General features: G+C 42.7%; 1 protein-coding gene across 4 annotated transcripts in view; it reads left to right on the forward strand.

Moving 5' to 3' along the window:
- Positions 1-14,239, forward strand: part of DIAPH2 (diaphanous related formin 2) — a 952,586-nt gene that overhangs the window by 296,492 nt on the left and 641,855 nt on the right. For all 4 annotated transcript variants that reach the window (XM_075836589.1, XM_075836591.1, XM_075836588.1 and 1 more), the window contains one exon: positions 4,924-5,244. In XM_075836589.1, the coding sequence (XP_075692704.1) occupies positions 4,924-5,244 (321 nt within the window). The remainder of the gene's footprint in view (positions 1-4,923; positions 5,245-14,239) is intronic.

The raw sequence follows: 14,239 nt of genomic DNA on the forward strand, positions 1-14,239 counted from the left end.
CTGAAGTACCACCATACTGTGCCCACCTACATAATATTTCCAGTGAGTGCCTACAAGATAATACCATAGATCATAATGAACACATAGCACACAGTGCCAAAAAAAACGGTGTTGCATAGTGTTCATATAATAATTCTGCCATACAGTGCTGAGATAATGCCGTCCTATGGTGCCCAGTTTTCTATAGAACCCAATGCCGCTACAGAGTGCCCAAATAATACCACATCTGTCATGAGCTACTGCTATGCAAAGGATACAATTTACAGGAGACTGTACGTGGTAGGTATCAGTAACCGTGCCCCCTACCTATCGTGCCATTTGTAAACCTGGTGTGACTTTGGGCCCCCTCTGGTGACTGGGTCCCGGTTTGACTGAAACATCTGCACCTGCTACTGTTTCGCCCCTGACCCCGGCCCACCTGTAAACTGGTGAAATTCAGTGCGCTCACAAATCTACGCACACACCTCGCCTCAGCGGTGGGAAAACAGCAGCATTGGCTCCTGGCAGGACCTCCGAACAATCACTGGACTGAGATATTGTTGCAACAATTTTACAGCTTTGCAACTAAATGAATGAATATTTAAATCAAACCATACATCTGCAATAATGTTCTATATGGCACCTCGGAGGCGTGGCCTGAAGCTCCTGGGCTCCAATGGAAAATCTGTCACAGGACCCCCACTTACCATGTGCCATTTATATTATTGGTGTCTTTTTGTTTTTTAATGTGTCAGATGGGATTTTTGATCCCCATGGCTCCAGGGCCAATGTGTAACTGCAACCTCTGCACCTCCTATAGCTACACGCCCCTGCAGTACATTCAATCTAAAAAAAATAGGCGAAAATGGTCCCTATATATTTATGGTTCTGAGTCTGGAAAATTAGATGAAGGCCAACAATGGTTAAAGAGATCAAAGTAAATGAATGCGTTCCATGTAGATCTCTCTGGAACATGGCAGGTTAGGTGTTATATGATTCATTTTGCGATATTATTTTTAAAAATTTGTCTCGGTTATGCTGGGACCTTTAGTCCTCCTCCTTCCAGAGATCCGCAGTTTGTTAACCTCTGTGCAGAGTGCAGCAAAATATGACATTAAATATTGTATCTGCTGCACACGGGAATTACACGGTCACGTCCAACAACGAAAGGGCCACGAGGCAGAACTTGACTTGTAAAGGTACAGCAGGCATAAAGATAAGGGAGAGAGTTCAGGTCGGACGGAGAGTTCAGGTCGGACGGAGAGTTCAGGTCGGACGTGACCGGCTCTTTCAATACACGGATTTAGTTAATTCCTTGAAAGACCCAAGAATCAATGAGTTTACCTTGCTATATATAGATTTGTAATGTATAGTGTGCGCTTATGGTCGCGGATCTTCCTGTAAAAAGTCATAGGATATTATTATAAAGTCCCCGATGCGGCTGTGATTGTATCCTGCGAGGCAATGCTTCAGACTTGGCAAGGTTTGATTTTATTCAAGGCAAGAAACCTACTTTAGGAGGAAAAGATGAATGAACATATTTTTTTGCATCTTCTGTTCCATCACCCAGACCTTAAAGTATCATCTCCTTTTTCAGTAAAATCTACGCCGACGGCGATTCTAACTCAATATTTGTGTCCGTGGAGTTTAAATTACCGGCATGGAAGTCGCCTTTTTAATGATATTTTTTGATTTGTTACCAGCATTATCCACTGATTACACCTCACTATCATTGTATGTCCGAGAATAACAGAGTTACCGATACTTTAAATTAGTTCACAATTATTTTTGCTGCGGGTCCGCAGGGTTTGAGTAAATTACTTGCATTGCCCTCTTGAGGGGATTTTAAAAAGTACAATCCCCATAGTGACCGTTTTAGTTACATATAAATGGGTACGATCCCATTTAACTATCCTCTGCAACCCCTACTATTGACAAAAATGAAGGGCCAGGATGTTCTGCCGAGCTCCTTCCCCTTCGGCCTTATTCAGTAAAGAGCTCCACGCGCGCCATCATGGGGGACCCGGCTCACGAACTCCAACGTGCTATCTTCTGATATGTCTCAGAAGACATTAAAAGAGGCACATATCATTTCATTTATGCCTGACCTCAACCCCAACCCAAATAGAAAATTTGCCTACAGTGGGTACTCCTTTAGCAAGGTCTGTAGGAGATGTTGAAAGGTATCAGTCAAAAAGTAGTCCACTGATGCACTTATAATATATCAAAATGAGTCATGCTCCACCCCTGAAGCCAAATTCTCATGATACAATCAGTTATTTCCATTTTGCAAGGATCAACCAATTGAACTTACTGTGTTTTAGATTATATACAGTCTCTTTCTCTTGTAAACTCAACTGTATGCTCCAGAGCTTTCCTGCTTCTAGATTCTATGACAGGAAGTAGCTTACTTTCAACTATCATTGTCAGCCATATTAACTCTAATGAGGCTGCTTTTTTCTGTCAACCGGTCACTCATTGGATTCTCTTCTTTCCCCAGGAAGTTAATCATTGTAGAACACACACACACACACACACACACACACACACACACACACACACACACACACACACTCCTCCTACTCACTCTGCAAAAATTTACTGTACTAAATCTCTGCTTGTCAAGCAAAGACATGTTCTGTTGTCAGTGACCAGATGTTTGTGTCCATCGGGCAAGTGTTAGTCCAAACCAGAGCCCTCACCTACATGTACAATCTATGGTTATACAGCCTTTCATTTATAGCCTCAATTTGTAAGGTTGAACATCAGTGAGGGAGGAAGTAGCTAACTTCTCCTCCTGCTCAGATTTTAATGGAAATCAATATAGGTAAGAGGTAAAAGATGGGATTTAATAATATTATTCAACCAGAGATAGACTGAACAGGTTTCATTTAAATCTGGAAATTACCCTAAATTCAACACATACTGGTTGTGTTCCCTCAGTTAGGAGGTCTCATAAAAGTGTAAATACGGTTACAAAATAAGAGCAGAAATAATTCTAAGCTCATTTTGGCATTTCGGCCAGGCTGCAAAAAATTCATTTCAGCAGATGGATTTTCTGCAGTGGTGATAATATGAACATGACAGATTTGTGATGATAATTTAGGCTCACGCAATTATATTCCCTTTCTGCCATTGCCAGGAACATCCAAATGTAAAAATGAGAACAGTCATCTGTGGTTTGTTCTATTCTGCAGATCTTGACTATTTTTTCTGTAATCTGCATCGGTTTTCAAGCCCAAATATTTCTCCAGACGCTTGTGTCAATGCAGTTAATGGAAATGATGCGCCATTTACTGTTGATTGACCATATATTTTCTACAACTGGTGGCTAATAAGGCTGCGTTCAGCGAGCGCTAAAGGCATTCAAAGCAAAATTAGAGTTTTGTTAGATTCCGACATTTTTGAACATTTCCTTGGCAGATTTTAAAGCGTTTTTGTCACCTAGATATATGGACGCAGCCATTTTGCAGTTTCACAATGCAGCATAATTCGCAAGAAAATTAGATGAAAAGGAGCTAGGGTGTCACTTATAGTAAAATAACAGTCACTTTCTTAAAGGGAAATTTCATAGAACCATCAAATTTAAATTGCACAACCGTGATCTCCAATGAGGAGGGGGATGTCCACTTTATGTTTATAGATAAAGTCAAGTTTTTTTTATAATACATTATGCAACTTTCAAATATATTTAGAGGTTTCATTTCTCACCAGTTACAACATCTCTGCTTGCTTTCAGTGAATGAGGACAGTCATGTTCACAAACAGAGACTAATGAACCATCCTAACCTAGTCCCGTTTGGACAGTTGATCATAGTTGTTACAATGTATCAGTGGAATGCCTAATGCACACGATCGTGTGTGCCGGCCGAGTCCCATCCGTGACCCGTGGAAAGATAGGACATGTCCTATCTTTCCACGGATCGGAGAGTCGGGTCCATTTTCATAGACACTATTCACCCGCTAAAGTGAATGGGTCCATGAAAACTATCGGGTGCCACTCGGATGCCATGAAAGATGGCCAGAGTGGCACTCGGTTGTGTGCAACTGGCATAAGTCAGGAGAGGGATTTGTAATATTGCGTCTAGCTCACAGAGGATTGCCTACACTGATACATTGTAACAGGGAGTAAGCGGTGTGGGAAGATTTTCAACAGGGCGAATTTTCAGCCTCTAAATATATTCTCCTTTTCACTGAGAGCAAGCAGAGATCTTAAAAAAATAAAATATTGAAGTACAAAGTATAGTAGAAATGTGTACATAAGACTGCGACAAGAAGAACCATGGGGTCAGTACATCCATCATTTGGAGATTTAACATGGAACTAACTAGTAATTACAGTTTTCATTTCTCATACATTTGGAAAGTAAAACTTATTTGGGCCAAGTATTTATAGAGAAGGAGACAGTAAGGAGCTGCAGGACCAAAAGGAAAGTCACCATATCCCCAAAAATGTGCGAAGAATCCAACCACCGTGTATTCAGCGTCTTTCCATCTCTTCTGTTCTATAACGCCGTCTTAAAAGAGATCTGTCTTCTAGTTTTATATGCACCATTTTTTTAGATATTAAGTGAATAGGAAAATATCTCCGAAATTAGGTCATGATTACGGGCACCAGCGAACATTCCCAGCCATGCAACCATTAGTACGTTTCACCCATGGGCAGGATAAGGACACAATGTGGCGGGCTGCCTCATCACGCTGGTTGTATGGCAAAGTAATAAGACGATCCACAATGTTTTATGGTGATTATTAAAGTAACATGGCTGCGACAATGTTGCCCACAAGGCTGAAAGCTGACCTATGCATTTACTTCACATTGGGGGTATGTGTGCCTTATTGATAGACTGTGTTTCACCTACATTTACTTTTCTCCTCTGGGTTTGTCTAAATCTATGGAGAGTTTAATATTAATACATTGTTTTATGTTTGTATTGAATTTCAGGGCGCTAATACTCAAGGCGGGCCACCTCCAGCAATAGGTGGGCCTCCACCCCCTCCTCCACCACCACCGCCGCCACTTCTTGGTGGAATGGTCCCTGGTCCTCCACCACCACCGCCACTTCCTGGTATAGGACCACCTCCACCGCCACCTTTTCCTGGAGCTCCTCCTCCACCTCCTCTATTTGGAGGCCCACCACCACCTTTTGGAGGTCTACGATTATCAGGACCTATGGCTCCACCACCCGTAGTATTGCCTTTTGGGATGAAACCAAAGAGGGAATACAAACCAGAAACAACGATGAAGAGAATAAATTGGTCAAAGGTAACATTTATTCTTTCTTTCTAGTCTAGAATAAGATCTGAGGTTGAGGGCGGGATTAGGGAGGTTTAGATGGGTCACGGCTGATGATGGCTGGAAGTTTAGGAATTGGTAAAGTGTTATTGGTCCTAGTTGGGACCTACATCAATGAAATGTCTCAATGGCATCTCACATTGTTCTATTCAGATTGGGATGTGTTTTGCGGTTTTTATCCCCTTGTTGTAATGATGGGGGTAAGGAAACAGACAAGTGAGCCCTAATCTACCCGCCACTCAGTCCCTGCCTACTTGCAACGACCCGCCCTAGGCGACGGGGTACAACTGGGCGATGGTCCCTACGCTCAATAAGTGCACGACAGACAAACAGACAAGGGTACACAAAAGCAAGGGAAAAGGGGCAGTTGCCCACGGCAACACCGTGAGCAACAAGAGTGGTGAACGAGCCGAGTCAAACCAGGAGTGTACGAGGTACCAAACGCAGAGCAGGAGAGTAGTCAGTAAGCCAGGGTCAGTATGAAGCAGGGTCAAATGGTTCAAGAAGCTGCAGCAGGGCCAGGAAACCAAACGAGAAGAATCACAAGCAAGGAGGAACAGGAAAGGCAGGTATAAATAGACAGAGGGCGGGAGCTAGCTCCGTCTGGCCAGGCTGTGATAGGCCCTCCCACTCCTAAGCCTGCCATCCTGAGTGGTGGAAGATGGAGTCAGTCTCACAGACATAGAAGCAGGTGCAGACTGATTACCTATGGGCATGGATACAGAAGCTGTGCCTGGCAGATCCTTAACATTTGTATCCACTTAAAATTCACCTTGGATGTAGGATTATGGTATTAGGAGTTCAAGTGGACATACACATGACCATGATAATCTCAGAGAAGAGAATTGTTACCAAAATGGTTTGTTCCAATCAATGAAAATTTATTCCAGCAGTATAACAGATGTAGTAGATGCTTTAACTATTTGTAATTGGGAACTCCGACCCTACAATTTCAATTTTTATTCCGCTATCCCCTGATTTAATGGCTGTGCAACAAACTTTACTTCTGTATCATTGTTTGACTAGATAGATTTTTACCAACTTGATAACTCAAGGAAATTGTTTTTTTTAATGTAAAGTTGGATTAAATAGACTAAAGTATGTGGACACCTGACCAGCACGCCTATATGAGCTTGTTGGACATTCCATTCCAAAACCATGGGCATTATATAATAAAATAATATGGATTTAGACCTCTGCTCTGTCTGTGGGAATTTGCGCCGATTCAAAAAACATTTGGAGGAGAATAACTTAAAGGAAATTGTGGTTTAAAAATTCTAAAGTTTTACATTCAGTTTAATATGATAAGTAAGATGAACGCCCGGTCTACAGAACAAGAATGACGTCCCAGGGAATTAAAGCAAATCATCTGCAGTCATTTAGCTTTTCTATAGCTATGGTGTATTTTTGATTTTTTTTTTATCTCACAGCTAGTGGACTTACCATCAATAATAGAATATCACATGTATCAAAATTAATTCTGTCATTTCCACTTTCTTCATGGGAATTCACTGAGTCACCTGCCAAAACAATTATTAATATATTGTTAACAAGCCGTCCCAAGGTGCTTTACTAGCTTTTTCAAAAGAGCTCAAGTTGTCTCGCTCGCATATTTGAAGACAAAAAAAAGGGAGAAAAAAAAGTTGACAGCCAGCGAGCTGTAAGTATTGAAGAGATGAATTTATTTAAAAAGGAATTGACTGCAAGACTAATGCTAAAATAGTTTTATCACCTGATGATGCCCCTGTCAAAATCATTACTTAAACCCCCTGTCACGGCTGTGAGCTATGTGGACCCACTAGGCTGCTCTGCCGTAGCGGAGTAGCAGCTGTCCAAACAAGAGTCAATGAAAAACTTTAGGACAAGAGTACCAGATGACACTTGGCACAGAGGATGAACTCGACTTTGACGCTAGACTTCGCACTGGAACTAACACAATTACTGGATACAGGATATGGGAACACCGGATATGGGAACACCGGATACAACTAAGGTAACATTTGTAAACGAACGTGGGAAGACACAACCACACTCAGGCAAGGAATGAATGGGCAAAGTTCCTTTTGTAGTTCTTGGTATGCTGGGATAGGTTGGGGGAGAGTTTCCTGGTGTGCGCGCTGGCGCGTCAAGGCTGGGAGCAGGCGCACGCGCACCCTACAAGCAGCAGTAGCCGACAACAGTAATTTGTGTCAGCGTCTCAGAGGATGGCGAAGCCGGCTAGAGTTCGCTGGTATGCGGTCACGCCTGCTGGAGGGTAAGTGATGCCGGCAGTACCACCCATCTTTCCAGTCATATATCCTAATAGTTGCAGCAAAATTTAGCTTTTTTTTTTTTATCATAGTGGCACCTCTTTTGGATGGAATGGAACCCTTTCAAAGAGTTACCCAAGAACAGGATAGCCCGTTGGCTACGCCTTTTGAGCCTGCAATAAATGAACAAAAATAAAAAGCACCAGCAAATCTCAGACTCCCAGGCATATCCTGTGGTATTTTTTATCTAGAATAAAATTTATTATTTTGAGACTAAGTACATGATGCATTCCATTTCTTTCATCTGTGACACAGGGAGAGTCCGTGCAGACTGCCAAATTAATAAGTAGAGTAATTTCACTGCTGTGGTTTGGCACTCAGCATTCGAGTTTTTCATTTCTGCATGTGATAGAGCCCTTCACTGAAATATAAATAATTGCTGTATTTTTTTTTTTTACATACACATCAGTTCAGGTTGTTTTATCATCTGTGACACAGGCAAAGCCCACTGCACTGTCAAAAAGCCCAGATTAAAGATGTTACAGATACATTGTATATTCTGAGACTTCTGTGCTAATATCCAGTAATTACTGATGAACTTTTTAAGGCTTCGTTCACATCTGCGTCAGGGCTCCATTCCGACGTTCCATTGGAATGGAGCCCTGCCTGACACAAACGGAAACCATAGGTGACTAATCCGGTGCCAATGGTTTCCGTTTGTCTCAGTTGTCGAAGGGTTCCGTCGTTTTGATGGAATGAATAGCGCAGTCGACTACGGTATTGATTCCGTCAAAACGATGGTACCCTTGCACAACTGAGACAAACGGAAACCATTGGCACCGGATCCGTCACCATTGAAATCAATGGTGATGGAAACAGAAACCTATTGTTTGTGTCAGTCGGGGCTCCGACGGAAAGGTCCGATGGAACGCCAGAACGGAGCCCTGACACAGATGTGAACGAAGCCTTAGACATTTGCTCCATATACAGCTGTTGCAAAGTATTTTTCCTCCTTTTACTGTATGTTTTTATTGTGCCTCGTGCCAACGCTCTTCTTACCAAGCACAACATTATTCATTTATATGTCAGCAGACGAGATAAACCGCTGCTCAGATCATTTCCCTTGATCCTGATATCCGGACAGTCTATCAAACAGACTACATTTTTGTGATGTAAGCGTTTTGAACAGGGCGACATTCTAGTCTATTCAGCATTTTCTGCATATTGGGCGAAGTTAAAGCATTTTTTAATGTCATTAATGGGATTGATAAATAGAAACAAGTCAGGTCTTGCTGCACTTCACCGTACAGGGCCCGCCACAAGCATATGTGGGGTCTTTAGTGACAGTCATAGTGAGCCCTCTATCTACCCCACCATTGACTTGACAAGCATAGGCATGTTTACCCAGATTGCCATGGGCCCCCAAGTCCAATGGGCTCCGGCATCTGCGTCTGTTGGATCTGATAAGAAAGGATTTTCAGTCCCTGAATGTAGATAAAGAATGTAAACATTCACCGACCGCAAGCAGAGATGTGAAATTGAAACAAAAAGTAAATTAGAACGTTGCAGAACTTTTTATAATAATACGAATACACATTATATAAATTCAGGGTGACGTATAAGACAAACATTCAAAGCTTCTAATAGTATATTTTTTAAAATGATGCAATATTACAGAAGATCTGTTGCCTCTGCTGACACGTCAGTTTTAGTAGACACTTGTATTTCCTCTGAAATAACAATTCTGGAGCATATTTTCTTAAAACTCTATATTGTGTTGTCCCTCTGTAATTCCTCCTAGAAATTTATGAATAAATTTACTACTGGGTGTTACCAGTTGGGGGTGTGTCCCTACACAGATTGACACTGTCCAATCTGTGCTGACACCGTAAAACTGTGCAGAGGCACGCCCCTTTGACAACAACCTAGAGGAGGAGTAACAGAGGAACGGCACAATGCAGAGTTCTAAAAACGATGCTTCAGAATTGTTGTTTTATGGTGAATACAAGTATTTACTAAAACAGAAGTGTCAGGAGAGGGGATAAGTCCACTTTAATATGTTACATATATGTATCTAAAGGGGTTGTCCACTACCGGACTACTGATGACCTATCTGGTGTATAGAATCGGTGCGGGTCTGACACGAAGACCACGCACCATTCGGTTGCATGCGGGCACCGGATGTTGTTGCACATTATGCTATGTACAGAGCCGGAAGCAGAAGGCTCCATACACTGCATAGCGACCGTGCTGCCGAACTGCAGCTCTGCTCCTATTCACTTGGATACTGCAGCTCGGCCGCTTTTGCGTGGCTGGAGCCAACGGTTATTGGCATATATGTCCGGTGCCCGGAGGCAGCCGTTGCCCGGAGGCAGCCTGAGTGGCTTAACGGTACGGGGTCCAGGTGTCGGACTCGCACCGATGATATACTGATGACCTATCCAATCGATAGGTCATCAGTAGTCCAGTAGTGGACAACCCCTTTAAGTGTATCTGGAGGTTTTCAGTTTTCAGGATATGTGACATAAGTAATGTCAACAGTCCCCGTCCCCCCCCAGCCTGAAATGGTTGATAATAGGGAACATTATTCAGTTCAAACATATACGGCAAATGGGGATAAGATGTATTTTAGTTTTAGTGTCCCTTTAACAGCCCCCTCCCCATCACTGCTGCATTACATTAGGATTCACAGAGTGCACATATCCAAAGTTTGCACTGTACAAAGTCGAGATTAATTCAGAATCGCAGCCTACTTTATACAGTTTTATTTCCTTAAAAAAAAATAATAATAAATCTCTTCTCCGACTGTGGGATTTGTTTATTGTCATTATTTAACTACGGCCCCTTAGGGGTTGTCATAGCATTAACCGTGGAACAGTAAACGTAGACAAGAGCCCGTCTTCACCGCGACAGAATTTTACAAAGTGTAACATTAAATACAACAAGTGCCATTCGTCCTTTGGGAATTGAAAATGTGTAAACATAGGGAAAAAATGTGTCCTGAGTATTCGCTGCGAGCTGTAACTCAGTGTAATATAAAACAAAGCTGACATTGTGTTGCCAAATTAATTTTTATATCTTTCTCTGTTTTGAAGCCGCGATCCTTAATAGTGCAAAGATGCTCATAATGGATATAAAGGTGCAGCTTCTACTGGTCATCCCATCCTGCGTCACCATGGACTGAATGCTTGGCCATTTGGCCACTGAGGTTTGGTCTATTGGTCTAGTAGACCCTATTCCTTTAGGCAATGGATTCTCAGGACACAACACTGTCATAAGAGACTCAACCCTATAGGGTCAGCAGGTTGTGGATGTTATCATACACAGTCAACAAGTAGTGACCACTGACCAGATGATCTACCGATGGATGAATTCTCTCGCAGCACGCAGTGGGCATTGTCCCTTTTGGACCACTTAGCAGTGGATGTCGAGCCACCAATGTAATGAGACAATATTCCCTGAGGTCACTGAGAAGTGGACACCGTACACAAGTCATTGGGATATAAACTAACGTAGCTCGAGGAGACTAGTAAGAGACTATATTGAGTTATGTTTTTCTAGAGTAGATGACATTAATGGGCCATTTTCGGACATTACAACTTTTCCAGATTGAGTTGCTATGAGGCTTGTCGCAGCGGAACAGTCTAGAGCAGGGGTCAGCGACCTACGGCACGTGTGCCACAGCTGGCAGGCGGAACATTCTTGACTGGCATGCTGAGTCCTAAGCCCCACAAATTCTCTCCTAACCCAATAATGCCCCCTTGGCTTGATGGCTCTAGCGTACACCAGAGTCGTTGGTTTCTTTAGGGCAGGGAACACACAGCACTGGCGTGAGATTTCACTAAATGAACCAGTGACGCCGGCACAAGGCAATGGAGCTGCGTTCGTTCGGGATTCAGACACCAGTCTTTTGTACGTGGTAAGATTCTATGAATGGCAGCTTTCACCCGTAATACAACATGCCCCCCTCATCCTTTATAAGCCACAGAAGCCTTGCAAGGAACGATAGGTGAACTTGTCTCTGATGTCACATACGTGGTAACCGTTTGTGTTATGTGACGTTCATATTGCATGGCACACTGAGCACTTCATCATTGTTTTTTCTTAAATCTGCACGCTGTACAAAAAAAGTTGCCTACCCCTGGTCTAGTGACTACTGGAAACCAAGGAATGGACTTTATCCATTACATCAATAATTGAAAATTTAACAGCTAGGACAGCAGAGAGACTCTACTACGAGGCCATCAAGAACAGAATATTGGCCTTCTTGGCCTCGCATTCTTTGCCCCATGACTGCCGGGCCATCACAGAGTGCGTGCTGTCTCGTTAGGCTGTCAGGGACTGCACACTATGACATTGGGTAAATAGAGGGTTGACTCCATTACATAAGTATATTGGATGCTATTCTAAAGAATTACAAAAGACTAAAACGGTCTTAAGGGATGGCCAAGGTGTGGACACTCGCCCGCTGAGCAACTAAAGGTTGAATTCCTATCCTGTTTAGCAAGTAGGGAGTTAATGTAATTCTTTAGGGTTATGAAATCGCAAACACAATTTTACTATCTCTTTGAGAACTTGTTATCCCTCAGTGTAACCAGGAGATGAAAACTTGGTGTCTTGGTGGCATAGTTAAGGGGGTTTTCCACTTTCTGACAACTGATGACCTATCCACTGGATAGGTCATCCGTATATGATCGGTGTGTGTCCGACACCCGGACCCCGCACCAATCCGCCACTCCGGCTGCCTCCGGGCACCGGATGTTATGCAGTGTATGCAATAGTTGGAGCCGGAAGCAATTGGCTCCGAACAACTGCATAGCGGCCGTTCGGCAGAACTGCAGCTCTGCTCCTATTCACTTGAATACTGCAGCTGGGCCGCTATTCTTTGACCAGAGCCGTTTGCTTCCTGCAATATCGTCCGCTGCCCGGAGGCAGCCGGAGTGGTGGATCGGTCCGGGGTCCAGTTGTCGGGCCCGCACCAATCATCAGTTGTCAGAACACGGAAAACACTTTTAAGTTGAGTTCCGGTAGTTTGCTAAAGACGTGGCTAATTCTTGGAAGATGTTTCTGAATTTTAGTTTTGCTGTTCCTAAAGATCTTGAGGGGTTTAAGACAAAAATGTGAAACGGTCTTGGTTCCAGGAGGAATTTTAACCATATAAATATAGGTTCCATCTCTGGTCAGTAATGGGATTGACCTTAGAATTCTTTAGAAGAGGATGGAGAAAAAAAGACATCACTAAAAATGATCTCCATTATTCGGAACCGCCTTAGTGTTTATCACTGTGACGTCTTAGTCAGGGCCGTAGCTATAGAGAGTGCAGAGATAGCCGTCGTATCCGGGCCCTTGTGCATGAAGGGGCCCAATAGCCAATCTGCCACATAAGAAAACACCAGTTTTATTTATGGCACATGTAGGTTGGGGGGGGGGGCACGTAACTGATTTTGCATTAGGGCCCAGGAGCTTCATTGTTTTGATATAGAAACCTTTCTATGGATATTATCAGAACGCTTATAAATAAAGAGACAAGTGCTGTTGGTTTGTCGAGCTTCGTCGTAACGCTCTCTATCTGCAGTTCTGTAATTTCTGCAGAAGTACAACACACAACTTGTCATTTTTCAAATTTACCATTTTCGCTTCAATCAATAAATGCTGTTTAAACCAGATTTACATCACTCCCGGCCTTAAAAATTACCCTTCACATCACGTTTAACTGTAATTCATTGTCCCTTCCATCGTTGTACCAAATAGATTATAAACCTCCCCTCCCCCCACCTTAAAGAAATTTATTGGCAGTGATCTTCTAAACGGTACAATTATGGAACTGTTATTAAATGTCAGGCTATGCTCTCTTACGCTGCAGCAAGAAGAAGGAAAAAAAAATCAATAGCGTGTTACATTCCCACCGACCAGAAAAATCTCCACCCTGACAAGATTTTCGGACCGTGACGCATTATCTGTATTTTTGTTTATTGGGTAAATGTCCCAACGTTCTGATTGTTCTTCGATATCACACACTTATAAGATGTGAATGATGCGTATTGCTTAATTATATAAAAAAATAGATATTATTTAACTCTATTTAGAAAAAAAAAGTATTCAGAAAAGTATAGACGTTGTATTTCATAAACCCGGGCTCCAGCCATTAGTGACCTGTATAGATGGAAACTACTGTATACAGCCACGGATCATCCAGGCAAAACCGATCCTGTCCCAGCTCAATATACAAAGCAAATTGTCTAGAAATATCAATCTTTACTATTCCAAATATATAAACAGACTAATACACCCCCCAAAGAAAGTAATATAGAAAAATACAACCTGGGTGGAGGTCAAGCATAGCCCCAGCCACATAAAGGTATTAGGTCATAATATAAGTTTGAAATGACTCGTCCAAACCAGGTTCAATGTCTAGAACTTGTGTTCAGACCAAATACTATATATATAATACAACTATAAGTCAATTACCTGTGGCCGGCATGGGGGCAATGGAAGAATTCACCCCAGGAGACACCTCGACGCGCGTTTCGCAGCCTTTGCCATGATTCATCCACCTGGTTTGTAATGAACAATATGCACAATGTATGTTGTGCACCTATACAAACCTGACCATATAACAAGAACCGGTGAAAACGTGTAACCGGCTGTGGGGTTGGTAGGCATGTACCCACGAGTACTGGGTACCAGGGGTGCGCCAACAAGTCATTCTACCTTGA

The sequence above is a fragment of the Rhinoderma darwinii genome, chromosome 8, assembly GCF_050947455.1.
Source record: "Rhinoderma darwinii isolate aRhiDar2 chromosome 8, aRhiDar2.hap1, whole genome shotgun sequence".
In the NCBI taxonomy this organism is placed as follows: Eukaryota; Metazoa; Chordata; class Amphibia; order Anura; family Rhinodermatidae; genus Rhinoderma; species Rhinoderma darwinii.